The sequence below is a fragment of the Leucopleurus acutus genome (assembly GCF_964270905.1).
Source record: "Leucopleurus acutus genome assembly, chromosome: 5".
Lineage (NCBI taxonomy): Eukaryota > Metazoa > Chordata > Mammalia > Artiodactyla > Delphinidae > Leucopleurus > Leucopleurus acutus.
The window spans coordinates 2,009,295-2,035,339 of record NC_139147.1 but is presented as its reverse complement, the minus strand read 5'-3'; the positions used below and the strand labels follow the sequence as shown (position 1 = coordinate 2,035,339).

Sequence of the window (26,045 nt, the reverse complement as noted above, 5' to 3'; positions counted from 1 at the left end):
AGTTTCCAGAGGTTTTTAAGTGCCTGATATTGAAATGAGTTAAGCATCTTGGTTTTTTCACTCTGAATCTGCTTAGTGGATTTATGGAGCGTAACGTCAGTTGTAAATAGAGTTACAAAGCAAGGAACACTTCTGTTTCCCTGCTTCTCCCTGGGAGAGAACCGAGGCTCGCCTCGTTGGCGTTCGCGCAGGCGGGGTGCGCTCTTTAGCAGGCTGGTGTGTGGTGCTCTGAGTCAGGAGCAGCTTTGAGTGTCAGGCCCAGGCCGGCTCCCCTATCGATCCATGTGAATGAGAACAACTTTCAAAAGCCCTAGAGTGTCCTCTTTACTCGGGTCCGCCTCTGAAGCTGCCTTGCCCCTGACGTGGCCTGCACGTGGCACTGAGGTTAGAGTGGTTCTCAGGGCTCCACAGCCACTCGCCTCTCCCATCAAGGCGGGGCTGTGACCGTGTTGGGACCCTGTTGTGCTTGGGCCCATGGCCTCTGGCCCTGCAGACCTGGGTTTTAAAGTCCCAACTTAGTTAGCAGACTGTGTTGCTGTGGGCAGCTTGCTCGGCCCTTGCCTCTCCACCTCTTCCTCTGTAACGCTGGAAGACCTCCCCCGGCGTCCCTGGTCTTGGGGACAGCGCACACCTGGGGTGTGGTGTGAGCCTGCCCAGAGTGCCAGCAGCCGGGACCAGCGCCGGGCTTTCCGTGCAGCGTCCCCATCCCGGAGCAGGAAAGCGCGCTGTCTTCTGTTATTGGACACATTTGCCATGTACACTAAAGGATATTAATTAACCTGCTTTCACAGTGAATTCTTTATTTTCAGGATACTGAAGTGTATAAAGCTGCAGTAAAAGACGACCTCACCAAGTGGCAGAATGTTCTCAAAGCTCATAGCTCTGTGGACTGGTTAATAGTGGTAGTTGAAAACGACGCCAAGAAAAGAAACAAAACCAACATCCTGCCCCGGACCTCTATTGTGGACAAAATAAGAAACGATTTCTGTAATAAACAGAGTGACAGGTAAGTGTATGCTTCATTTTACCTCTTTGGGCTGATGTCTAGATGATACAGTTTACTGGCTTCCGGGTGGTAGTAAATATTTGCTGTGTGAGCACCTGTCCGATGCCTGACACTTGAGCATGTGATGGGTGCTGAGGAGAAGACTAGGTCCCTCTCCTCGTGGAGTTCCTGGCCAGCTGGCGAGAAGCTCTGAACAGTCATCTGCAACGGGTTACCTGGCCGGGAGGCCCCGAGGCCTGGTGACCGTGGGAGAGACCACAGTGGGTCCCCTTGGAAGGCCGGTGATGGGTGTTAGCACAGGAAGGGCTCTGAGAAGTCTGCAGCCTGTGTACAGCAGGGCTCCTTGGGCGTTTCTTGGTGCTGGGACCCTGTGTTTTGTTTACCTGAACACCTAGTAAGAGTTCCTTAAGACAGAAGTAGTTATAAAATGCTGGTTTAGTCTTCCTCAGAAACTCTAAAAGGGAACCTGAGACTTTGGTGGCTACTTCAGCACCTGGACTTACTTTCCCCTCTTGCTCAGCCGTGTCTGCGCCCTGTTCTCTCCTGCTGGTAGCTCACTTCCTGTCTCTTCAGGAAGTGAAGAGTCCGTGCCTAGCTGTGCCGGCCAGTGCATCTCAGCACCTGGCCAGTTTAGTCTGTATCTGGCAGTTTAGCACTTGAGATGCTGGGGATGCGGTGGTGAGCCTCGCCCCTGCTCTGATACTGCGTGGTCTAGCGGCAGAGGCGGGCATTACTTCACACCCAAGTCATCACACTTGTGGTCACCGCAGTGGCAAATGCTCAGACAGAAGGTTCCAGAGTGCGGCAAGAGCTGGGAGTAGGGGAGCTGGCCTGCTCTGGGGGCTAAGAAATGAAGGACGTGCGAGGAGTTAAGGGAAGAGATCCTGGGTGTGTGCGGCCAGGAGTCCCAACCAGACCCTGCCACGTGGCTGCCACTTGACCGCATCCCGTGTCAGGTCCACCTGATGAGCTGACAGTTCTTCGGGGAGGGAGCCACGTGTGGACTTCCTTTCTGTGTTCCACACAATGCTGGGTACACAGTCATGTTCAGACTTGCTGTATTTAAAGTTTGAGTTAGATGGTTGAGCTTACACTTTATCTTAGGGAAATCTCACTCAATCTGGACTTCTGGGGATTTTTTTCTGTGGTCTGTTATTCATACATTAGTTATCTCAAAGGAATCAGTTTAACATTCTGCTAGGTGCTCCATTACTGAGTGTCCTTTTCCTCTCTGTGGTTAGGTGTACTAACATTTTCGTTCTGAAAGAAGAGTGGACGGCCGTAAGGCCTGTAGGGAAGAGAGCAGCTTTACCATCTGAGGGGAAGTGGGCCGCAGGGAATGCTGCTCAGGGAATGCTGAGACGGGGGGAGCCCAAAGTCAAACCCGAATGGCCTCTGAGTGGTGTTTTTTTGTTTTGTTTTGTTTTGTTTTTTAATTAATTAACTTATTTATTTTTTGGCTGCATTGGGTCTTCGTAGCTGCACGCGGGCTTTCTCTAGTTGTGGCGAGCAGGGGCTACGCTTTGTTGCGGTGTGCGGGCTTCTCATTGCGGTGGCTTCTCTTGTTGCGGAGCACGGGCTTCTAGGTGTGTGGGCTCAGTAGTTGTGGCGCAGGGGCTTAGTTGCTCCGCGGCATGTGGGATCTTCCCAGACCATGGCTCGAACCCGTGTCCCCCGCATTGGCAGGAAGATTCTTAACCACTGCACCACCAGGGAAGTCCTTGAGTGGTTTTTAATATAACAAAAGAAATCATATTTGTTTGGGATTTTGTTAAGTAAATAAATTGGTACTAATGGGGTGTGTTAGTCTAAGCTTACGAAAAGTTCAAATTGTGTAATAATTTTTTTGAAGTGCTTATTGATTGTTTTTGTCTACGTTATAATTTTATCTAATTTCCAAAAGTATGTTTCTGCTAGGCCCATTTAAAACTAACTTGCTTTTAATGATTATTCTTTATACGAAAATTTTAACTTACTAAAATTTTTAACATTTCATCTTCAATATTTAGAGATGCCTTCTAACATTTTGATTTTCATGAATTTGCAAAGCCACCTTTGACAAGTCTGTACTTAAAAGTATAGATTTCACTTAATACAGAATGTTTTCTTTGAACAGTAAATGTATTTCTACACTATTATTGTTAGTTAGTATATAGTAGTCCATAGTATTAATGCACTATAAGTTATTTATACAGTCCTCCGCTGGACTTATAAGTTATTGCTTACTTATTATTGTAAAATTATAAACATCATTCTAGCTCAGATGTTATCTACATCCTTCATTATTTCCTTAGGATAACTCTCTAAAAGGAAAATTGCTTGGTGAAAGTTTTTATGCATTTTCAGGCTTTTGCTAAGTGTTGCTGAAGCAGAGGGTCGTGTGTTAATTGTCTGTGCCAGCAGCGTCCCCGTGACTGGTGGAGACCCCGGCCTGGAGCTCCTTGCCATGCAGCCGCGTGCCATGTGGACGCTGCTCTACTCCAGCTCAGACTCCACCACGCCTGACTTGAGGAGCTGTTTGGGGTTCTCCCTTTCTCAGTTAACTGCGCTCGATGTGAATTTCTGAAGCATAGTTTGTTGTATTAATTAATAAGAGAAGAAGAAGATGTAGTAGAAACAGTAAATGTTGAAGGGCATAGTAAGGGATAGAGAGTGTAATGAATATATTGTCTGATTGATAGGCACCAGGTCACTGAAGGAAAACATCGTTTTGGTGATTGGTGTTTGTGTCAGTTTCCTTTTTCATCTACCCCTTGTAGGTATAGAGAACTCTGTGTCTGGTCAGGAATAAACAGGGATTATAATCCTTGAGAACGCCTTAAGGAGAAACTACTGAGCTGATAGACCCTCGCAGCTCATATAGTGAATAAATACATGTGAGTCCTTTGAGGGAGGGGGCTTAGGAGTGAGCTGACTGGACCCCTTTATCTTTCAGGGGAAGAAACAGAATCTAGTGGGGATGGAATGACTGGATTAAAGCCGGCCACCGACTTAAAAATTTTCTTCTTGGTACTGATTACTCACCTGGTGGACCACCTAGACTATGGCTGTTTCACCCTTTGTCCACTGATTTATAATCCATAGCTTTAGTCCTCCCTCCAAGAGGTATGATGGAGCTCAGAGAAAATGAAACTTAGAATCTGTGCATTTTGCTACTTGCTGGTAGTTCAGGTAAAATATTTACAGAGGAGGAATGTTGAAACTCATAGCATCAATATTTAAAAGTTATTTCTGAGTTCAGATTTATTCATCTTTCTGAATTATTGTTATCAAGGATAAAGAAAGTTACCTTTTCCAATCTCTCGGATGAATGTGCTGCCTTTTCCAAATCCATTGGAAACACTTGTAATTTTATGCCTTTGATATATTTGCACCATGCATACAAAGTCTTTTTGTAGTGAAATTGTATTATACCTACAAGTTAAGCAATATCTTTCTAAGCCTTTATTTATCAAGTATTTATTAACGCTGCTCTCGAGGCGCTCACAGTCTGGTGGGAGAAACAGACCAGCAAAGAGAGGAGGCGTTTCCAGGGCGCACTGACTGCTGTGGTCGTGGAATCGCAGTGGGTCCAAGCACAGAGCAGCAGGGGCGAGGCTGGGGGAGAGGTTCAGTGAGGGTGTGTCAGCTGAGCAAGGCTGTGCGGGGAAGGTGCTGGGTAAAAAGACGGGAGAGCATGAGAAGCTGAGCGGGCTTGAGCTGGAGATAGTAGGAACCAAAGCTGGACAACTGGGTTGGTCCGTGTTGTCATGGGCCTCGTGTGCCATGTGAAAACATCTAAATTTTAGTCTGTCAGTTGCAAGGAACCAAAAGGTTTTTGAAGGGGGCAGGGCAAATGGGGTTTGGGAACTGAGTGAGATACGATCAGCTTATTTTCCAGAGAGCCCTGGGACAGGATCTAAGACTCAAGACTCATCGTGAATCCCTCTCCCCCTTCCCAGTCCATTCTACAGCAGCACCCTTGGGAACAGCATTGACTGCTCATGTGGCATTAGATCAGTTCACGATGAAGCCTTTCCCGATCTGATTTCTCACCACCTGCCTAATGTTTTCTACCCATTAAAGAAGGAAGGAAGGAAGGGGAGGGAGGATGCCAACCTGCGCCCCAGGAAAGTGGTAGCCGGGCGGGGGCAGCGGTTCTGTGCTTGCGGTGGTTTCTCCACAGTCCGTTCATCTCTCCACAGGTGTGTCGTGCTCTCCGACCCCTTGAAGGACTCCTCCCGAACTCAGGAATCCTGGAATGCTTTCCTGACCAAACTCAGGACATTGCTTCTTATGTCTTTTACCAAAAACCTAGGCAAGTTTGAGGATGACATGAGAACCTTGAGGGAGAAGAGGACTGAGCCAGGCTGGAGCTTCTGTGACTATTTCATGGTGCAGGTACTTGGCTGATTATATAGAACTAGGCTGTTTCCTTCTTCTCTCGTTCCCTTTCATTCTTTATGAATAAGGCAGCTCTCTTGGTAATTCATATTGACATAGTTTTTAAAACCAAAAGACAATACGGTAGGTAACAAATGATGCTTCATCCTCTTGGCTTCTTAAGCAGAGGATCAGAGAGGTCTGCTGAGTAATCATTCTGTCAGCTGCCCTGCTGCTTCAGAGCTTGGCATCTAGCCTTTTATGAAATGGCCTTGTTCCCAGAGTCCTTCTGGTTTTGTTAGTGTCTCGGGCCTCCTGGGGTGTCTCCCGTGGACATGGCTTAGGCAGAGGAGTCCCAGCAGGCGTGATGATCCTGATGATAAAGACGTCCACTCCGTGCCTGGCGCTGTGATTAAATTATGACTTCCCAAGAACGTTTCCTCTGTAGTTTTGTTTTAGAACCTTGGGTTCCAATAAAAGATTGTCTTAAGCTGGTTTCTTTACTCTAGTTTACAAAAGTATGGTCTGTAATCAACTCTTTCTCTCTTTTTTAAAAAAAATTATTTATTTTTTATTATTATTATTTTTGGCTGCATTGGGTGTTTGTTGCTGTGGGCGGACTTTCTCTAGTTGTGTCGAGCAGGGGCTGTTCTTAGTTGCGGTGCACGGGCTTCTCATTGTGGTGGCTTCTCTTGTTGTGGAGCATGGGCCCTAGGTGCGCGGGCTTCAGTAGTTGTGGCTCGTGGGCTCAGTAGTTGTGGCTCGCGCGCTCTAGAGCACAGGCTCAGTAGTTGTGGCTCACAGGCTTAGTTGTTCCACGTCATGTGGGATCTTCCCAGACCAGGGATCGAACCCATGTCCCCTGCATTGGCAGGTGGATTCTTAAACACTGTGCCACCAGGGAAGTCCCAACTCTTTCTCTTTTAAGAAGAAAAGCCTTAAGAGAACAAAGTGATGTGTAATAGAGTAGTTTGGGGGAGGAGACCTTCTTAACACTGCGGAGTGATAAGAATGTTGCTCTTTGGGTTCCTTGTTCTTGTTCACCATGTTTTGACTGAAAAAGTGTAATTTTCATGTTTAAACATCACTTGTATATTAATCACTGAAGAAATAATGCATTTTGAATAAATAAAAGACCAATTCTCATTAGAAATTTTGAAGTTTATCTCTTATTCTGATGCTTCTGTCTTAGTGGTATTTGGATGACTTTGGTCACTTAAGGGAATTTGAATGTGTTCATAATTCCCTGTATGATTGACCAATGACAGATCTTTCAGATTTCCCTGTCTCTTTACCCTTCAAGCTTATTAAACTTATTTTTTAAGAGTAACAAACCAGGAAAGAGGGAGTCTAAATGAACCCAGTGGTGCTGGTTTAGAATCAGTGTGAACCCATGGTTGGATGGCTGCTGGCCTAGATAGGCTGCTGGCCTAGATAGATTCACAAATACAGAGGTACGTGTAGGTGAGGGTTAATACATACACATATATTTCCTTGCTCTCTCCTCTGATGGGGCCTAGAAAAAAATGACACCTCAGTAGCAATGAACACACTCAGTGCCAAGATCTTGGTTTCTAAACTGCATTCTCCAATAAAAGGTGCCAGGGCTCCTGTGGAAGCGGTTGATTCCAGGGCTGATGGAGGGAAAATACAGTATCGTGTAGAACCAGAAAGTTAAGAGGTGCACAAGGAAGGTGGAGGTCTGTCAGCAGAAGGTATGCACCACCTCCAGGAGCCCCCTCAGTGGCCAAAGTGGGAGCAGTTTGTGCAGCAGAATAAGTACTAACAGACTTGGGTTTCAACCTGTGGGGTAAAATTCATGTCCATGAGTCTATATAGATATAAATAAATAGGTAATTGGAGGGAAGATTCTGCTCCTCCGTACAGCAGAATTCTACTGAAAACGTGTGTGTCTGGGGGCAAGGGAAATACCGAGGACGAGAGGCTGACCAGTCAGGCCCAGTCTGCTGGTGGGTCACGCAGAGACTCTGGGGATCATGTTGGTCGTTCCCTGCTTCTTTCTGGTCTTCTCTCTGTGTGTGCATAAAGGTTGACATGTGTGGTCATTAAATTGATCTTTTCTTGGTATAGCACAAGCGTTATTCATTATGCTGCATGCTTTTCTCTGTTGTAATCTTTCATAGCTACTTGTTTCAAAACACTGATTTATATTTTTGCTTTTGTTTTTTAACTTTTTTTGGGTAAATAGGAGGAACTTGCCTTTGTTTTTGAGATGCTACAGCAGTTTGAAGATGCCCTGGTGCAGTACGATGAACTGGATGCTCTGTTTTCTCAGTATGTTGTCAACTTTGGTGCTGGGGGTGAGTAATGAAGTTTTAGAAACAAATTCTTTTCTCAACATAGCTTTCCCCACTTTTGAATAGTATGGAAGCTGCTGTTTATTTACCTAATGATTAAATCATCTTTTGTTGTTGTTTTTTAAAAAACATTGTATACAGTATATTCCCATGGTTCCTATAGGAAATGAAATGAGAATTAAGAATTAGTCACTTACACTTGTAGAAGAATCTTGAGGAATGAAAGTGTCTAAGAAGTTGTTTTTTAGATATGAAGTGTCATTTCTACAACCTACAGCTGGCTAGTGATGCTTCTGATTCTGTGCCTCCTTGCTAGCATAAGCGTGGGAATCTTTTACTTCTGTTGAGAGGTTGTCTTTGTAATATGTGAGAGTTCATTACAGTGAGTCCTACATGACACCATTGGAAAGGGTGTCCATCTTTCTTTTAAACTTTTAAATGATGTCTTAAAGTCTTCTAAAAATACAAAACTAGCACAGTGACCCATATACAAAGAAAAAGTTTATAATTGTGCTCACTGTTCTTTGCTTGATATTTATTTTGACGGAAATGGCATCATATTATCATGACCTTTGTCTGTAGCTTGTTGTTCTTACTAACAGTCCATCACAGGCATCTCTTCAAGCTAACAGATCAGGTTCTCAGTTATTTCTGATAAGAGCTGCAGAGTGCTTCATGGTGTGGATTCGTTAGACTTTATTCAGCCCACTGGTGTTGGACATTTGGGTTGTTTCCGCTCTTGCTACCACAAGCAGTGCTGTGATAGACATCTTTGTTGGGGCTTCTTTTGAGAACCCTTGTCACAGTGTCTGAAGAAAGGCATGATTCCAAGGAGCGATCGTAGTGTCTGCTAGGAGACCTGTAGGAAGTGAGGTGCTGGGACAGTCAGCGTGGGCTGTGGGCACCGCCCTTGTTCTGGGAGTGATGAAATGTCACCCACTGAGTCCCACTCCAAAACAGTTTTCATGCAGTTCAGGTTTGGATCTCCTTACTTTGCTGAGACACAAACATAAGCATATAACCAAAGCAAAGTATTCACCAATTAAGTTTTAAAAATTTAGAAGAGGTAAAATTCCACTTCTTATATCTTACATATCCATATTATACATATATATCTCAGATAGCTCACATGTTTCTTACATTATGTTTTACATAATTTCTTTGTTCTCTCAGTTTTAAAATAAACCTGGGGCAATTTAAAACCAAAAGTAAGCCTGGACCAACTTTAGCAGCTAAATAATATTGTTCATTTTTGTTCATTCATACAACAGATACTTCCTGAGAGCCCACTCTGTGCCAGGCCCTGTTCTAAATACAGTAGGGAACAAAACAAAATTCCTTCTTTTATGGAGTTTACATGAAGGGGAAACAGAAACAGAAAAACAAAAGTGTGACTTGAAGTCAGGTAGTGAGACTAGTAAGTGTGGCCTGCAGAAGAGGACACGGGTGCAGGGGTAGGGTGACGGTAGGTGCTGTTTAGTGTCAGACAGATGGCCTGGGAGGCTCTCCGAGGAGAGGCCTGACTGAAATGTGGGGGGAGCCAGGAGAGTGCTGGGGATGGGGGCCCCGGCAGAGGGACCTGCTGGGGAGGGGTCACCTCGCTTAGTGGGCACTGAATCAGCTGAGTCTAAGTTCAGATCAGTAAAGGATGCTCTGCTGTGTTTGGCACTTCAGCCATATGGTAACGTAAGTGTGCCAGTGTGAGTCACTTCCTGAAGAGAATGTAGAATTAGGTGGCTGTGACACCTCTCTTTTGGAGTGAGATGGGTAGATTAAAAAATTTTCATGAAGATTGAGTGACTTGTTATTGTAGATTCTTATATTTATTTTAAGATCACATTTGAGTCTTAGGGCTGTAAGTTAAAATCGAGGAGTCTTATTGGAAATTTTTGACAGTTAAAGAATTTTTCTCCTCTGCTTCCTGCCACTACGTCTTCCTTGTGCCTGCCGTCCCTTCCTGTAGGAGCATGACTCAGGTATTGACATGGTTGAGTTGAGACAGGCGTGAGGCTTAAATAAGTCAGGAAAAGTGCGGAAATGAAGGAAGATGAGCCGCACAGCACATTCAGCATGCTCCCGCCCGGGCCTCGCCCCTCCTCCTGGGGCCGGCTGACCGCAGAGCCTGAGGTGTCCCTGACCCTCAGCCTGGCCGCCTCTGATTGCATCCTGACCTGCTCAGGACCTTCTGGGCCTGGTACGGCCTTGTGCCCCGTGGCCGACATCCTGTCCCTCAGTGCCCATCACTCGGTGCCAGGTACCCAGTGGGTGTCCTTGCGGTCACCACCCTGTCCCGCATCCCTAGACAGGGTCCCCGCAGACAGAGGGGTGGGCCGGTGCTTCGGGCCTATCCAGTAGCTGAGCCGCCTGTCGGTCCACTAGGGCTCACGGTCCCGCGCAGTGAGGTGGAGGAATCTGCAGTCAGCGCCTTTCACGATGTGTGTTTGTTTAGATGGTGCCAACTGGCTGACTTTTTTCTGCCAGCCGGTGAAGAGCTGGAATGGATTGATCCTCCGAAAGCCCATAGATATGGAGAAGCGCGGATTGATACAGAGGCAAGAAGCCACCCTGTTAGATCTGCGCAGTTACCTGTTCTCTCGCCAGTGCACCCTGCTCCTCTTCCTGCAGAGGCCGTGGGAGGTGGCTCAGCGCGCCCTAGAGCTGCTGCACAGCTGTGTGCAGGAGCTGAAGCTCTTGGAAGTGAGTGGTCTCTTTTCCCCATTTACCCGCTTCCTGACTGTTGGCGTAGAAAACGCGGAATCTTCCATCCCAGGCATTGAACTGTATGTGCTTAGGAAAGAGTTTTCTTTTTGTGAATGTCCTTAATTTTTACTATATTATTTGCATACTTACTCTTTACACTGATTAATTAATTGCTCGAAAATGTAATTTCTGCTCTCAACACGGTGGAGCTCACTCACGTTGGCCCAAAGCGAGCCTCTTAGATCACTTTCTTTTTAAGGTAACTTTGGCTTATTCTGTGGGAGCTGGTCTTCACCGATAAAGATTAATACATGTACCTGGTGGACACACAGAATTAGGTTTTGTAGGTAGACGTTTGTTTTATTTCAGAACTGTCTTTTCAGATAAATGATTTTGCACATGAACATGCCGGTAACAATGTGAGTGACACACAGCAAGCTGTGCCGTGTTAATTAGTAGCACGAAGCTTAATGGAGGTACATTATGAACACGTGTGTGCGTGTGTGTATGAAAGAGACAGTCAGCGGCGCTTTAAGTTGTTTATTCACAGTGAAATATTGTCTTTATGGACTAATATCCCCCAGGGCTCCCGAACTCTTCTTGCCGTAGCATCATAAACATTTTAGTGAGGTAAGGGAACGTTAACGGCTGTCCAGTCTGAGGGTTCTCACCTTTTTGTTTCAGTGACCTCTTTACACGGAAAAATGCACATATGCAATACAAAATGTTACATATAATTTCAGAGGATTCATAGACACCCCCATTCCCTGGTAAAGAACTAAGTGGATGGTCTAATTCCATTTTATAAATGAGGGAAGTGGGTCTGGAAGTGGTTAGATGACTTATAAGTAACATAGCTAGGCACAGAATCAAATCCTCCAAGCCAGGCTACTGTCCTTTCTGTCGTGCTCCACACCAGGGCTCGCAGGGGCACAGTTACGGAAGACCCAGGGTAACCGGCGCTAGGGATGGTTTTCATACTATAGTAATTTCTGTTTTGTGTTCCCTAGAAAACTAAATAACAGGCTCAACACTTAGTGTGAAATGGCCTTAAGAGATCTACACATTTTTTTTTTAAAACCCAAATGAAGAGAAACAGTTTTAGTTAATTTCTAAAGAAGAGATGCCTAGCCTAGCTGAGTCACAAACTTGAGAATTTAAGACTTTTTATCGAATTATTTTTTTTCCTTGGACATCTAATCAAGTGTATGAGGAAAAATAACATTTTCAACCTTGAGATGATATTCTTGTGGCTGCCTGTCACTGAGTAGATTTCGATAATCTGCTTTGGCTACTCCTGTGTAGCTGTACAGACTGGGGTGGGCGGGGGCTTTGCTTCATCAGTGGGGCAGGGCCGCCTGTGTTCATGGTGCCTAGAGAGTTTACTGACTTAGAGATATTGTCTTGTTACTGGATTGGGGAAAAACATGGGATGTGTATTAGAGTCCAAGCAGTTCAGCCGTGGCGCTTTCAAATTGGGGTCACCCCAGGAGGGACTTTTAGGACGTGCACAGATGGGGGGCAGGTGTGGGAAACCACAGACAGTGGTCGGAGCCAGCCTCTTCAGTGCTGGGCCCAGCTGGTCACAAACTCTCTTTTTCAAATTCTTTTTCTTGCCTTAGACGGTTGACTAGTCAGTCAACTGCCAGGCTGCAGAGAGACGAGGGAGCACCGGGGGGCCTCTGGCTCTGCAGCAAGGAGCAGGGTGCCGCCCACACTTCTTTCTCCTCCCCTCCAGGCCTTAAGGAAGCTGGAAGGCAGGGCGCCCGGGGACGGGGTACACTCAGTTCCCAGGCAGGCGGCCGGGACAGCCAGTGCGGAGCGGATGCTACTAGCATCTTTGCCTGCCACGTGTGGGGACAGTGTCCTACTCGCTTGCCGTGCAATGGGTCCCCTGGCTTGGCCTGTGTCCCGAGTTCTGTAGAAGTCGCTGGAATGGGTCAGTTTTCACCCTCTTGGCTGGAAAGAGAACCGAGTGAGTGGTGGCGGGCGGTGTGAGCGGGGCGGGGGCAGCGGCCGGGACGCCTGTCATCCAGGGCGCTGCTGCCGTCCCGGGTGCTCCCTGCAGATCCCGTCCCGGCTGGCGCTCTTCCCTTTCCTCGCTCCTTGCGTGAAGGCGCTCCCCCTCTCTTGGTGCTTGTCTGCTTCTGCTGCAGGGCGAGCAGGGTGCTGAAGTTGGGGAGGGAGCCACACTGTGGTCCCCGAGGACATGACTTCCCGTTCCCTGTCCCCCTTGTGCTGTGTGACCGTGCCCCGCTTGGTGTCCCCTGGTGTCAGGGCAGCAGACAGGGCAGCCGGGCCCGTTGAGGTGCCTCCTCAGCCACCGTCGCTGGTCCCGGCGGGTGCCTGGCATGCCCCGGGCGTGGCGCTCCTGTGGGGCCCCCTGTCCTGTCTGCTGTGCTTCAGAGGTGCCTTCCGCTCTCGCCCCAAGCTTGGCTCCTGTCCCGAGTCAGGCACCCTTTGTGAGGGGCAAGCTGCAGGGCGACAGTGCAGCTCGGAGGCCAGCAGCTTGGGCCCCAAGCAGCCCGCTTGCACGGGATGCCCCCCGCCTTCCCGCTCGGCCCTGCGGATGGGCGCCCAGCAGTGGCTGCCTGTGGGTCGGGGACCCACGAGGTGATGCGAGTTCAGGGCAGTCAGCCTGTTGTCATCCTTCAGGCAAGTGAGGACACTCCTTACTGGCATCTTCTTGGCTCTTTCTTTCAAAAGATGACACTGCAGAGGGCACGCAGAGCTTCACACACAGAATTCTTCTCTCAACTTTCTCAGCTGAGATTCTTTGTCTAGGTAGTGTGGGGGCGGGGGGTTGCTACATCTTAAGCTTTGCAGTTGGCAGTTAACCCGAAAAGTTTATTCTTAGAGTTTCTTCAAATTTTTACGGAAACAATGAAAATTCAAGACTCAGAATTGTTTACTTTTCCTGTACATTTGATTGTACCCTCAAAACTAGACTCGTTTCCTATGTCTGGCTAGCTTTCTGGTGATTATTGTTCACAGTCACGTCCACGGCCAGAGGCCGGCATGGAGCCTTGGGTTCTGCTGCACAGGGCCGGGCAGAGCCGCGCGGCACATAGGCCAGGGCGTCAGGCAACGCGCAGGCTGAGCCGGTACGTGGTTCTTCTAGGGTTAGGCTACGGTTGTTCATCCTTTTAAAGCCAAAAGCCTAAGTATTGCAGCCGTCTTGTGTGTTTCTCATTGTAACATTTCTTCTGCAGAAAATGCTGTGTGTGTTTGCTCTTGCGGCTTGTAAAGCGTGCCCTGGTAGCTTCCTGGTTGGCTGATCGGTTGATTTAAAGTATCTTCTCTGAGTAGGAGGCACTGTGGTGGCCAGATGCCAGCTCTGGGGTGGGGCCTGGAGTCACACCCCAGGGGTGCTACCTAAGGCCTGGGACCAGCTCCCCGATTGCAAATGTGTGAACATGGAAATCGTACCTACCCCGTACAGCTGCTGGGGTCAAGGAGTAACACGTGGAAAGTTATGTCAGTTCTGCGTGAGCTCCAGTGACTCCATTACAGAGTATTTCTTTTTGTCTGCAACATTTAAAAGATTTCCCCCCGCTTTACCAAAAGTTGAGTATATTCTCTGTATAAATTTGGAAAATACAGACAGATATACAAAAGAATATGTCATTGCTTATTCTAAAGCAAGAGGTTCCCTTTTTGGTCTGTGGCCTTTCTGTCTGGAGAAGAGCTGCTGTTTATTTAATTGGTCCTGTTTCGGACATTTGGATTGTTCAGCAGTGTCTGCAGTTGCAGGAGTGTGTATCCTTGTATGGCATCTTTATGCAGTGCATTCATACAAGTAGAATGGCCAGTTCAAGGATGCATGTGTCTTTAACGCTTCTAGTGTACATCGCCAAATTGCCTTCCAGAAAGATCTTCCCATTTTTAGTCACACTAGCAGTGCTGTTTTCCTGCATCTATGGTAAGAAAGAAAGTAATTTGTGTGTATATTTTAATCTTTACCAGATTGGTAAACGAGAACAATATAAGGAAGATATTTTCTAGAAGGCCGTTTTATTTTTGTTACAATGACTGCCCAGAGGATTTCTGTTTTGATGTGTTCGCCTCAGTACTGACTTATTTTTTATGAGCTTAGGTTCTCATTATGTTCACAGACAGGGCAGGCCAAGGGGGATCGGGACTCTTCAGGACCTAGAGACACAGGCCAGTGCCGGGCATGAGAGGCCACTGGCCCAGCTGGCATTGCTGTTCCAAGGTTCAGGCCCCGCAGAGGACAAAAGCAGAGGTGTAGCCGAGGGGTGGGCCTCGGGGTCATCGAGTACTTGCTGTGTACCAGACACTCTGCCGGGCTCCTCCCCACGTGGATAGGTGGGGTCCTCGTGGGACCTGGAGCCCTGAGAACCTGAACCGGGAGAGCAGCGGGAGCCGACAGGAGGAGGTAGCGGCCCAAGGTGTCAGCACCGGTGAGAGCCAGTGGTTCGCAGGAACGGGGAAAGCATTTGAGGAGGAACTGCCCAGTTCCATTCAGGAAACAGTTGCTTACCTGCTGGGCACTGTGGTAAACACAGTGGTGGGGGGAGGGCCCGCAAATGCGGAGGAAATGGGTCCCACCCACCCTCAAGAAACCCACAGCGGGGCGCGTGGGGCCGGCAGGTGAGCAGCCGTCAGAGCCCGGGGCTGCCAGGCAGTGAGAGCGGAATGTTCGGAGGTGGCGGGGCGTCAAGCAGGGAGGGGCAGCTTGCGTGAGCGTGTCGGCAGCGCCTAACGTGTGCCAGGGAAGGTCTGCAGAGGTGGTCTCGTGTGAGCTAGGTTTTAAAAGATTCATTCGTTCAGCAGTTATTCGTTGAGCACCTGTTTTGTGCCAAGCAAGCATTTATTCTAGGCACCGTGTTCTTAGCAGAGAGCGAGACAGACCAACCCCTGCCCTGTGGAGGAGCTTTGGTTTTCACGGGCTGAGTCGGGATCCACCAGGTGGACATGGCTTGGGTGGCAGGTGCAGAGAGAGTAGAGTGCGTTTCAGGCAGAGAAAATTCACGGTTACTTAAAGAACTCTAAAGGAGCTTAGTCTTGCTAGAACTTAAGGGGTGAGCCAGGGCTTGGAGGGGAGGCTCCAGAGGTGCTGGAAGCCAGGTTTTGAAAGTGCACGTCACCTGGAGGGTTGGATTTTATTCTGTAGCTGTCGGGAAGCCGTTGCTGGGTTTGAAGCCGGGGCGCGTGCAAGGTGTTAGGACCTGGAGGTGGAGGCGGAGAGAAGCGAAGGGCTAGGAGGAGGCGTGGAGAAGAGTCCGAGGGGAAGCCGAGGCCTGAGCCCAGGCGCTGGGGTAGAGCCTGGGTATATGAGGTGAAACTCACTCAGTGAATACACGGTTCCGGGTCAGCCGAGTCTCACGCCAGCCACGAGTGATTATTATTCTATGACAGATAAAACAACAAAGCTTCTGCAAGATAATATGGGAGAGCACCTTTACATGCTTCAGGTTACCAGGCGTTTCTGAAACAGGACAGAAAGACACTGGCCAGAAAGGAAGTGCATGGAAATCAGAGCTTCTCTTCATCAGTCAGCACCACAGAGCGGGTGACGGGGCCGCAAGCTGTGCGGTCAGGAAGGGCTCTTGCCCAGGATATGGGAAGAGCTCCTGCAGATCAGCTTAAAAGACTGACGCATAGAAAATAGGCAAATGAAGCTATCCAGATGGCCAGTAGGCATATGAAAAGGTGCCCCATCGCATTAATTATAGGGAAATGCAAACTTCCACCACAGTGAAGCCCCCCCAGTGGCTGAAGTGGAAAGACCTGACAAGTGTTAGTGACGGGGGAGGAGCTGGAACTCCCTCCTTGACGAGGAGACTGGGAGTTGGCGCCACGACTTTGGAAAACGGTTCGGCGGTGTCTGCTGGAGCCAAACCTGTGCGTGCCCTGTGAGCCGGCAGTCTCCCCCCAGATCTGCACGGAGGGTGTTCACAGGTGTCCAGGAGACAGTGCCAGCATGCTCGTGGTGGCGTCGTTCGTGACTGCTAGAACCGGAAATAACCCAAATGTCCATCACGTACGAGGGAAACGGTGACTGCCGTCTGTTCAGACAGCAGACTGGCGTCTGGCAGTGGGAACAAATGAACCCGGAGTCTCATGAACGTAAAGTTTAGCTGGAGCAGTCAGACACCGAAGAATACCTACCTGTTGATTTCGTGTACAGGTGCAAGAGGAAGCACAGATGTTGTGTCGGGAAGTGTGTGGCGGCCGCGGCCCTCCAACGGGGCGGCCCCGTCAGTGTTCGCGTTAGGACGCTGAGTTTTTCGGTATTTGGGTTATATTTAAAAAGGTAGTTTTAGCAAAAGAGAATGAAAAGCATGCCTTTAATTGTATGCTTGGAAAATGGTAAAGCGGCTCTTGCCGTGACCAGTAACACTGATAGCAGAAGAAGAGAGAGGCTCGGAGAAAACTAAACGGTGCGTGATAAGGAGTCAGTTTTGAAACGTCTGTTGTTCACGAAGGAAATTGTCCAGAGGGACCCGGAGCCCATGGAAAGGCGCCCGCGCCCTTCCTGTTAGGGTGTGCGAGCTGTGAGATGCCCAGCGCGCCGCACGGTTCCGGCCGGGGCTTGGCCCTCACGCGGGGGCGGGGCTTGCTCTTTGCCAGGTGCAGGCAGCGTGGGTGCTGGGGTGGGCGGCCTTCCCAGGGACACGGGCTGCTGCTGTCTGTAGATGTGTGGCTCCTGGGTGAGAACCCTGTGGGCTGTTGGCACCCCTCGTGTGTTTGTTGCAGTGCGTGCGCCCACCTCGGCTCCGCGCCCTGTGGAGCTCGCCCAGTTTGATTGCGGGGAGGCACGTGCTCTGTCCAGGGTCCCCGAGCTGCATCCTACCAACCAGCTGTCTGTGCGTCCCTTTGAGGTTGCTCCACTCTGGGCAAGAGAGTCAGTTGTACCACTTGATGAAAGTTGCTTCTGGTCATGTAATTTTTTTTCTATACTGATTTTTTTCAAAGGATCTAAGCAGTTTGTCTCATTTTTCAAAGACTGGGCAATTGAGCGTTTATAGGAACATTTAATAGCATTCTCTGTTCTCTCCAGTTGGTGCCACGTCCTTTTGTTTGTGCTCAGGGTGTGTGGAAGGAGTCCTTCTTACATAAGTCAGTCTCATCAGCTTATGCGGCTCTTCCCTTGTCACCTGATGTAGCAGCACCTCTTACTTTCCCACTTTGAATAGGACTAATTAGCATGTCTCACCAAAGCTGGGACACCAGTTGTAAGATACCTCATGATATTAGTGCCACCAAGAAGACAGTCTACTCTGCCGAGTGTGAGTGTTAAGATGCCCTTGACTGTGAGGCATCCCTATGTCAAAAACACTGAAACGTAGAAAAGAAGTCCATTTTAGAATTAATCACATATAGTAGATGCTTTTGAATTTCTGATAACATTTTATTGTATCTCTAAGCAACAGGTGCTCTTTTTTACAAACATAATTATACTTAAAAAATTAATAGCAATTCCTAAATATCATCTAATATTTACTTAATATTTAGATTTCTAGCGTTGAACATGATCTTCTGAAATGTGATCAAGTGGTCATCTGAGGTCTTAGCCTCCCACCTTCACCTTATATGCTCTTTAAACTGAGAGGTGACCAGCGTTCAAATGTAGACTAAGTGATGACAGTCGCCTTTTTGTAGGCTTCTTTTGTTAATAAGCTTTTAAAGTACATGATTGCAAGTTACATCCCTGCCAAGTCACTCAGTATCATCAGAATATGACACCAAATAGTGTATTTGGACACAGATCGCTCCTTTCCTCCCGTAGGTGGCCTGCTCTACAGGTCCCGTTTCTCTTTCCTGTAGTTTTGCAGAGACTGGGTAGCTGCTTGGAGGGGCAAAGGAGGGCAAGCGGGCGCAGGTGCTTCCCCCAGCGCTCTCCTCACACGCCCGCGCCTGTGCCCCCAGGTCTCCGTGCCGCCCGGTGCCCTGGATTGCTGGGTGTTCCTGAGCTGCTTGGAGGTGCTGCAGAGGATAGAAGGGTGTTGCGACCGGGCACAGATAGACTCAAACATCGCCCACACCGTGGGTCTGTGGAGCTACGCCACAGAGAAGGTAACTGCCCCGGTGCCGATGTGAGCCTCGGCCGGGGCTCTGCCTGCGGGGCTGGGGGACGGAGTTAGCTGTTTGGAGAAGTGCTGCTCACCTGGTCCCTGCACAGGCAGCTCTGGCTACTTCAGGGTGCGTCTAGGAGCAGCGTGGATGCAGTCGTTCCCTGCCAGTGTCGCTGTATCTGGCAGACATCAGGCGCTCGCTGCGCTCGTGCTAAAGGCAGGCTTCTGCTCCAGGAATGGGTGGGGGGACAAAGCAGGGTGAGCGTGCAGCGTGTGCAGAAGTGCAGAAAATGACAGTAGTCCCGAGCGCGCAGCAGGAAGGCCTGCCGGGGGAGGGGTTGCGGTGGGGCAAGAAGCTTGGGCGAGTGTGGGCGAACAGCACAGGCTGGGGGTGGCCAGCGCCAGCCGCTCTGAGGATTATTACGTAGAAGGTTTGAGTTTGAAATGATCCCAGTAAGATATATTTTCATATCCTGATGAGAATCATTTGGATAGGAAAGCTAAATTTCTTCTAGTATTTAGATGGTTTTAACTTCATATTTAAATTTGTAAATTCTCTGCTGACTCTTACGGCAAATTAATTGAAAATTGGGGTTTATCTCAACAGCTAAAGTCCTTGGGCTATCTGTGTGGACTTGTGTCAGAACAGGGACCTAACTCAGAAGACCTCAACAGGACGGTTGATCTTTTGGCGGGCTTGGGAGCTGAACGGCCTGAAACAGGTACTTTTTGAGATGTCCCCGTACCACGTGGTGGAAAGCAATGAGAATGTCGGCTGTAACTGGCACATATAATTTGGGTTCCGTGATATAATTACTCACCATTTGGGAAATTACACTCATTATTAGCTGACCAGATTAATACATAGGATATTTTAGCTTTTAATAGCATAAAAAAATGTCAGATATAGTTTAAGAAATTGTGGGACTTGCCTGGTGGTCTGGTGGTTAGGACTTCGCGCTTCCACTGCAGGGGGCGTGGGTTCCATCCGTGGTCAGGGAACTGAGATCCCGCATGCCGGTGCGGTGTGGCCAAAGAAAAAAAAAAAGAAAGAAAGAAATTGTAGCGATTCTTAAAAATGTGTCTGAGTTTCTTGTAGGCTTCAATGAGCTGATCATGCCTTTTTACAGACCACAGTGAAGTTTAAATGCACCAATCTTCCTCTGAATTACAGATGATTATTTTTCTAATGATATGGCCAGACAAATCCTTTTATTGAGTAAATTACCCCCTAGGTAAGAAAGCACTTTGAAAGGAACGTTACTAATTCTTTTAGGTAGGAACACCGTGATGAGTATGATTTAACAAAACTGTTGCTGAAGTAGAGCATACCTAATGGCCTGAGAGGCCTCTTGCTGGATTGAATCAGTTTGTCAGGGAAAATGCGCTATGTGTATATTACACTGTTTCCACCTGAGACCACATCAAATCATTTTGGAAGTAATTTAATTCATTGTAGGATTTGTAACACGTACTTAAAAAATTCTAGTCTCAATTAAAGATAAAAGTATTACTTGAAGGGTTTAGACTATTTCATGAGTATATTAATTAGACAAGAATAAGTAACAACGTAGTTTCAGTTGGAATGGGTTGTTTGTGATTTCCATAAACATCAGACAAAGTCCTTCACCTGTGACATTCGAGGCGCAATGTAAACTCATATGACTGGACATGATGAAGATGAATAAGGGCTCTTATTTCTTTCTGTTTAAGCCAACACTGCTCAGAGTCCGTATAAGAAACTCAAAGAAGCGTTATCATCAGTAGAAGCTTTTGAAAAACACTACTTAGTAAGTATTACAAATCTTCCCTGCCTACCCATGGCAGAAAGCCCCTCTCTACTAGACTTTGCTACTTTGTGACCTTTTGAGTTGGGAATGAGCTGGTATTTGGAACTTCCTTCTTGTTGGCCTCTGAAGTTTCTTTGGTACCCTAGGGAGTTGTGCATGAAACCTGGAATAGTTGGTTTATTAGTATCCATGGCGCCAAAAATAGGCATAAAAGCATCTTTGGATATTTATAATTTTGTTCACAATGGTATTATTGCTCATTCAGTAGAACAGAAATTGTGAGAAAGGATAGTGAATGGTTTTCTGTGTACAGAGGAACAATTTGAACCTGAACAGAGCTATTGTACTTGATTTTAAAGGACTTAAGTTTGGACAGTCTTAGAAAGCAGTGTAGTAGACCGTCGGTGGACCGTCTGCCTTCCCGAGTCACGGTTAATTCAACAGTATTTGACAGTAGTCTATAATACTGTCTCTGTCATCCAGAATGTGAGAAAAATATTAAAAATGTTACCCACAGATGGAAAATACTTTGAAAAAAATCATTCTGTGCCTGCTGAGTTCACGTTTCTTTTATTATTATGATTTATAGTTTATGTGCAAGTTAATGACTTTGTATAAATCACTATTACATAAAACTCAAATAACACAAAAAGAGATACAAAGTAAAAAATTATGTTATATTAATAAGGAAGTCTTTTGCTTCGGCCTTGGGTAAATAAATGTAGGATTTGTCTAGCATTAAATTTAAAGTACAGAATTATTTGGTTCTTTGCTTTTCCGCAGGACTTGTCCCATGCCACCATTGAAATGTATACGAGTATTGGGAGAATTCGATCCGCTAAGTTCGTTGGAAAGGATCTGGCGGAGTTTTACATGTAATTGATTTTGAACTTCTCTTTGAATTTCAGACATCTCACGTGTAGTAAGAGGTTTGTTATGTAGGAGCTAATATGAAGTGTACATAACCTTGTAGAACAAAAAATGTGAACTGTTAACCAGTCATCACTTCTTAAGAAAATTTCTTTGAAAACCAGAGTGAGTTCAGCTTATTACCCTTAATAATTGTCACTGATCTTTGCGTTTCTTTCATTTAATTAATTTAATGAACTTATATGTAGATATTATATACATGTAGATAATATATGTACTGTTATATGTGATACATAGTATGTGTTCTATAGCATTTTCTCTAGTTGCTGTTGAATGCCTCCTCAGAGGATTGAAAGCCTCGAGGTCAGTGACGTGAAGCACGTGATGTGTCAGGTCCATGAGAGAGGGCTGAGCCTTGAGTGCTTGTGAGCTGGGGTGTGCAGACACTGAGCATTTCTGGTCTGGCTCCAGCTTTGGAGTGGATTCCAGAGAAAAGACTAAAAGCGTGGCATGTTTCTCACGTGTTTGATAAAGAACCCCTGCTGGCAGTGTAACTGCTAGTTCAAAGCACTGGGAAGAGATACAGATTATGAGGGAAAAGACGTTTACATTTTCTCAAAAGAAATGTGTGTTTGAAATGGTATCTTGAAATCTGTAGTTAGTCATTTCATTAGATGAAACAAGGAAGAATAATTTACTTTAACTGATTGCAGGGCTCCGAAGGGATTTGTAGATCATCTAAGTGAACTTCCTAGTGTTTCAGGTGTGATTGGAGCAGGGAGTCAGTTGCACAGCTGAGTAATGCTGGGGCTGGAGGTCAGCTCTCCTTAGTCTCCAGCTAGTGTATCTGATGACTAAATCAGTAGCCATGTCCTCAGGTGCTGTGAGCTGAGGCTTGGAGCTGCAGTGGGGTGATGCTGACCTGCTAACTGGAGACTTGGGTCCTGGTTCTAGCTTGACCATGGACTAGCCAGGTGACCCTCGGCCTGGGTCTACGGCGACTGGATGACAAACGCCCTCCCTTCCAGCTCTACAGTGTAAGAATCTTTGGCTAGAGATGGTAACTGAAGAAGTATATAGAAGGTTCTGACCCCTTTAAAATATGGGGGAGGACTTCCCTGATGGCGCAGTGGTTAAGAATCCATCTGCCAAGGCAGGGGACACGGGTTCGAGCCCTGGTCTGGGAAGATCCCACATGCCGCGGAGCAACTAAGCCCGTGCGCCACAACTACTGAGCCTGCGCTCTAGAGCCCGTGAGCCACAACTACTGAAGCCTGTGCACCTAGAGCCCGTGCTCCACAACAAGAGAAGCCACCTCAATGAGAAGCCCGTGCACCGCAACGAAGAACAGCTCCTGCTCGCCGCAACTAGAGAAAGCCCACATGCAGCAACGAAGACCCAACGCAGCCAAAAATAAATAAATTTATTTTTTTAATTAAATAAATAAAATAAAATAATGGGGAAGAGGACCATAAAAGTCTATAGAAACCGACACATGTAACTGATAGGTTTAAAATTTATTTGCGAATTTGGGAACTCTCATTGCTTCAGAAGTAAGCCTGGGATGTTGTCCCAGCATGCTTAGAGGGCGAGTGCTTGTTTGGTGTTGGCCTGCGTCCCGTGAAGTCAGTAGCCCCAAACCTCTGGGAAAGGCCGGGGCATCCACGTTGTCACTGAAGCTTTGGCAAGCTCTCATTAATTGGGTTTTAAACTTTGTTATATTCTGAACGTCTTGAGGGTTTAAATTTGGGTGATAGGTGTTGATATTTAAATTCCTCTTAGTTCTCTGTAAATCTTTGAAACCTGCTCAGCGCTTTTGCCTGAGTTTCCAACTTGAGTCAAGCTCCCCTGTCGGCTGGCCTGTGTAGGCCACTCTGTGTTGGCCTGTCCTCAGCAGTTAGTGTGGCCCCGAGCCCAGGTTTCGAAGCTTCCTCCATAACTAGTTGTGTGCCTGTGGACAAAGCCGTCCGCTTTCTTCACGCTTGGTGTTCTTAGGCCAGCTTGAAATCGTGAATGGTGCCCTCACGTTCTTATCTGGAGATTCAGCTCTGAAGGCTCTCTGGCAGTGTAGGACGCTGGGCAAACAGCGTGTGTGGGGTTCTCAGCCTGAGCGCAGTTCTCAGGTCCAGTTAGGTGTTCCTCATTTCTTGTTCTTTCTTATATGGAGGGGTGGCCAGAGAAGGACTGTCTGCAGGTGGCACCAGCTTCATGGTGTGGGGCTGTCAAGGGTGGAGAGCAGGCCGTGGAAGGTCATGTCTGAGTTTGTTGATTATCACGCCCCATAATGAAAGCTTCTGTTTGTTGATTTGCAAGGAGGAAGAAGTCTCCCCAGAAGGCAGAAATCTATCTTCAGGGAGCCTTGAAGAATTACCTGGCTGAGGGCTGGGCACTGCCTATCACACACACAAGGAAGCAGCTAGCTGAATGTCAGAAACACCTTGGGCAAATTGAAAAGTATCCTTTACGTTGAATATGTTCATGAAGTAGGAGGATTGCTTTCTCTCTGTATGGCCCACCATTGAGGGTTTAAGGAGCACCTGATAACTAGGAGAGAAAAGCCTGCCTCAACACGCGTACTGTGTTGGATAGACGCTGGTGCCTAGTCAGCATATCTGACCTCTGCTTGAGTTCCTAACACCTTAGAAAAAGGGGAACACCCATCGGGATGCACCCTCTGGGGACTGGAGGGGCTGTGTGTGCAGTTCCCCAGCGCGTGGTCCTCTCAGGCCCCTTGACCCTGCACCCAGCTACCTTCAGACCAGCAGCCTCCTGGCCAGCGACCGGCACCTGACTGGGAACGAGCGGGAGTACTTCTGCAGAGAGATTCTCAGCTTCGCCAGCCAGCAGGCAGACAGCCCAGGTAAGGCTTGTTTTCAAACATTGCTATGAAAAATTTCAGATGTCGTAGAAAAGCAAACACGATAATACAGCGTGTGTACTCTATACTGACCACCTAGATTCAGCAGTTGTTAACATTTTGCTGTGTAGCAAACGTGTGTCTATATCTTTCTTTTTTCTTTTTGCTGAACTTCAGAGCAGCTCCAGACCCTGAAACGGTATAGCATCTTCTGAAAACAAAGGTGATCCCCTAACCACCCTGCCCACAGACGGACAAGGTTCTAAGGCGGGCTACCAAGTTAGCCCCTTTTCAGATCTACCCCATTGTCTTGAAAAGTGTTTTTACAACTTATTTTATATTCAGAATAATTGGACCCTACTTGTCCAGTCAGGGGTCACACACTGCATTTGATTGTTGTATCTCAGTTCTCCTTTAACTTAGAACAGTCTTTCCATCTTGTTTTCTTCCTCTTTTCCAGACACTGACCTTTTAAAATACAACAGCTTTATTGAGATAGGGTTCACAGCGTGCAGTATACGACTCTGTGGCTTTTGGTGTCGTCACAGACATGTGTACCCATCCCACAGTCAGCGTTAGAGCATTTTTATCACCCGAAAGAAACGCCACACTTATTTCCTCCCAACCTCCTCCTACCACCCCCCATCCCCCCAAGTCCCCGGGAACCACTGATCCACTTTCTATCCCGAGTCCCCGGGAACCACTGATCCACTTCCTACCCAGAGTCCCCGGGAACCACTGATCCACTTTCTACCCCGAGTCCCCGGGAACCACTGATCCACTTTCTATCCCGAGTCCCCGGGAACCACTGATCCACTTTCTATCCCGAGTCCCCGGGAGCCACTGATCCACTTTCTACCCCGAGTCCCCGGGAGCCACTGATCCACTTTCTACCCCGAGTCCCCGGGAGCCACTGATCCACTTCCTACCCCGAGTCCCCGGGAGCCACTGACCCACTTCCTGTCTCCGAAGATGTGTGTTCTGGGTGTTTCACGTAAATGGAATCATACAACATGTGTTTGTTGTGACCGGCTTATTTCACTCAGCACAGTGTTTTCAGGACTCAACTGTGTTGTAGCGTGTCAGCATTTCATTCCTTTTTGTGACTGAATAATATTCCGTGGTATGGATGGACCACACTGTGTTCATCCCTTCAGCGGTTGTTTGACAACAGGGTTGTAAGGCACTGACTTTTTAAAGACATCGAGCCGCTTGTCTCATAGACTGTCTCACCGTCTGAAGTTTCTTGAGTATTTCCTTATGGGAATGTCCAACAGCAAGGTAGATCTCAAAGCCTTAGGTTCAAGCTAAATGTTTTGACAAATATACTTTAAGAATTGCCACGTAGTAAGATTAACTTTATTGTAATATTTAGCTTCTCGTGTTCAGTTTATCAAGAAGAGTATTTATTTAAAATAGTCACTGTCTTAGTCAGCTCGAGCGGCCATAACAAAATGCCGCAGACTGGACGCTTCAACAGCGGGTGTTTATTTTCTCACAGTTCTGGAGGCTGACATCTGAGGTCAGGATGCCAGCAGGGTGGGTTTCTGATGAGGCCCCTCTTCCTGGCTTGTCCCTTCAAGGCAAGGGGTGGGGGTGGCGTGGAAGGGAGGTGGAGAGAGAGACTCAGAGAGAGGGAGGGAGCAGGAAGGGAGGTGCGGGGAGAGATGGGGGAGAAATGGAGAGACTGAGAGAGAGGGAGGGAGGAAGTGGGGGGAAGGGAGGTGGGGGGAGAGGCAGAGAGGGCTGTCTGGTGCATCCTCCTACAAGGGCATGCATCCCTCATGACCTCATCAAACCCTAACTCTCTCCCAGAGGGCCCACTGGGGGATAGGGCTTCCACTTAAGAATTTTGGCGGGACCGCATTCAGTCCATAGCGGTTGCTAACTGCTTGAAAGCCAGTGTTTCCAGAGGTTTTGGCTTCGGGTTGCTGTGGTCGTTGCCTGCTGGGGTGCGCGTCACACACATCAAGCCATCTGCATGGGTTTCTCAGGGGCAGCGTGGTACTGATTTGTGTTTTAGAGCCTTTAATGTGCCCAGACTGGTCATTGTAGAGCTGTGTGCCGAATCTGCTGTGTGTGGCACACACGTGAGACTGT

General features: G+C 47.6%; 1 protein-coding gene across 2 annotated transcripts in view; it reads left to right on the top strand.

Annotated features, from left to right (window-relative positions):
- The window catches only part of TRAPPC10 (trafficking protein particle complex subunit 10), an 86,892-nt gene that overhangs the window by 40,308 nt on the left and 20,539 nt on the right, over positions 1-26,045 (top strand). Inside the window, exons 4-15 of one of the 2 annotated variants that reach the window (XM_082840184.1) lie at positions 810-1,006; positions 3,353-3,544; positions 5,191-5,386; positions 7,578-7,689; positions 10,136-10,383; positions 18,181-18,195; positions 18,283-18,429; positions 19,036-19,150; positions 20,142-20,218; positions 21,002-21,093; positions 23,402-23,542; positions 23,836-23,948. In XM_082840184.1, the coding sequence (XP_082696310.1) occupies positions 810-1,006; positions 3,353-3,544; positions 5,191-5,386; positions 7,578-7,689; positions 10,136-10,383; positions 18,181-18,195; positions 18,283-18,429; positions 19,036-19,150; positions 20,142-20,218; positions 21,002-21,093; positions 23,402-23,542; positions 23,836-23,948 (1,645 nt within the window). The remainder of the gene's footprint in view (positions 1-809; positions 1,007-3,352; positions 3,545-5,190; positions 5,387-7,577; positions 7,690-10,135; positions 10,384-18,180; positions 18,196-18,282; positions 18,430-19,035; positions 19,151-20,141; positions 20,219-21,001; positions 21,094-23,401; positions 23,543-23,835; positions 23,949-26,045) is intronic. The other variant, XM_082840183.1, reaches the window with a different exon arrangement.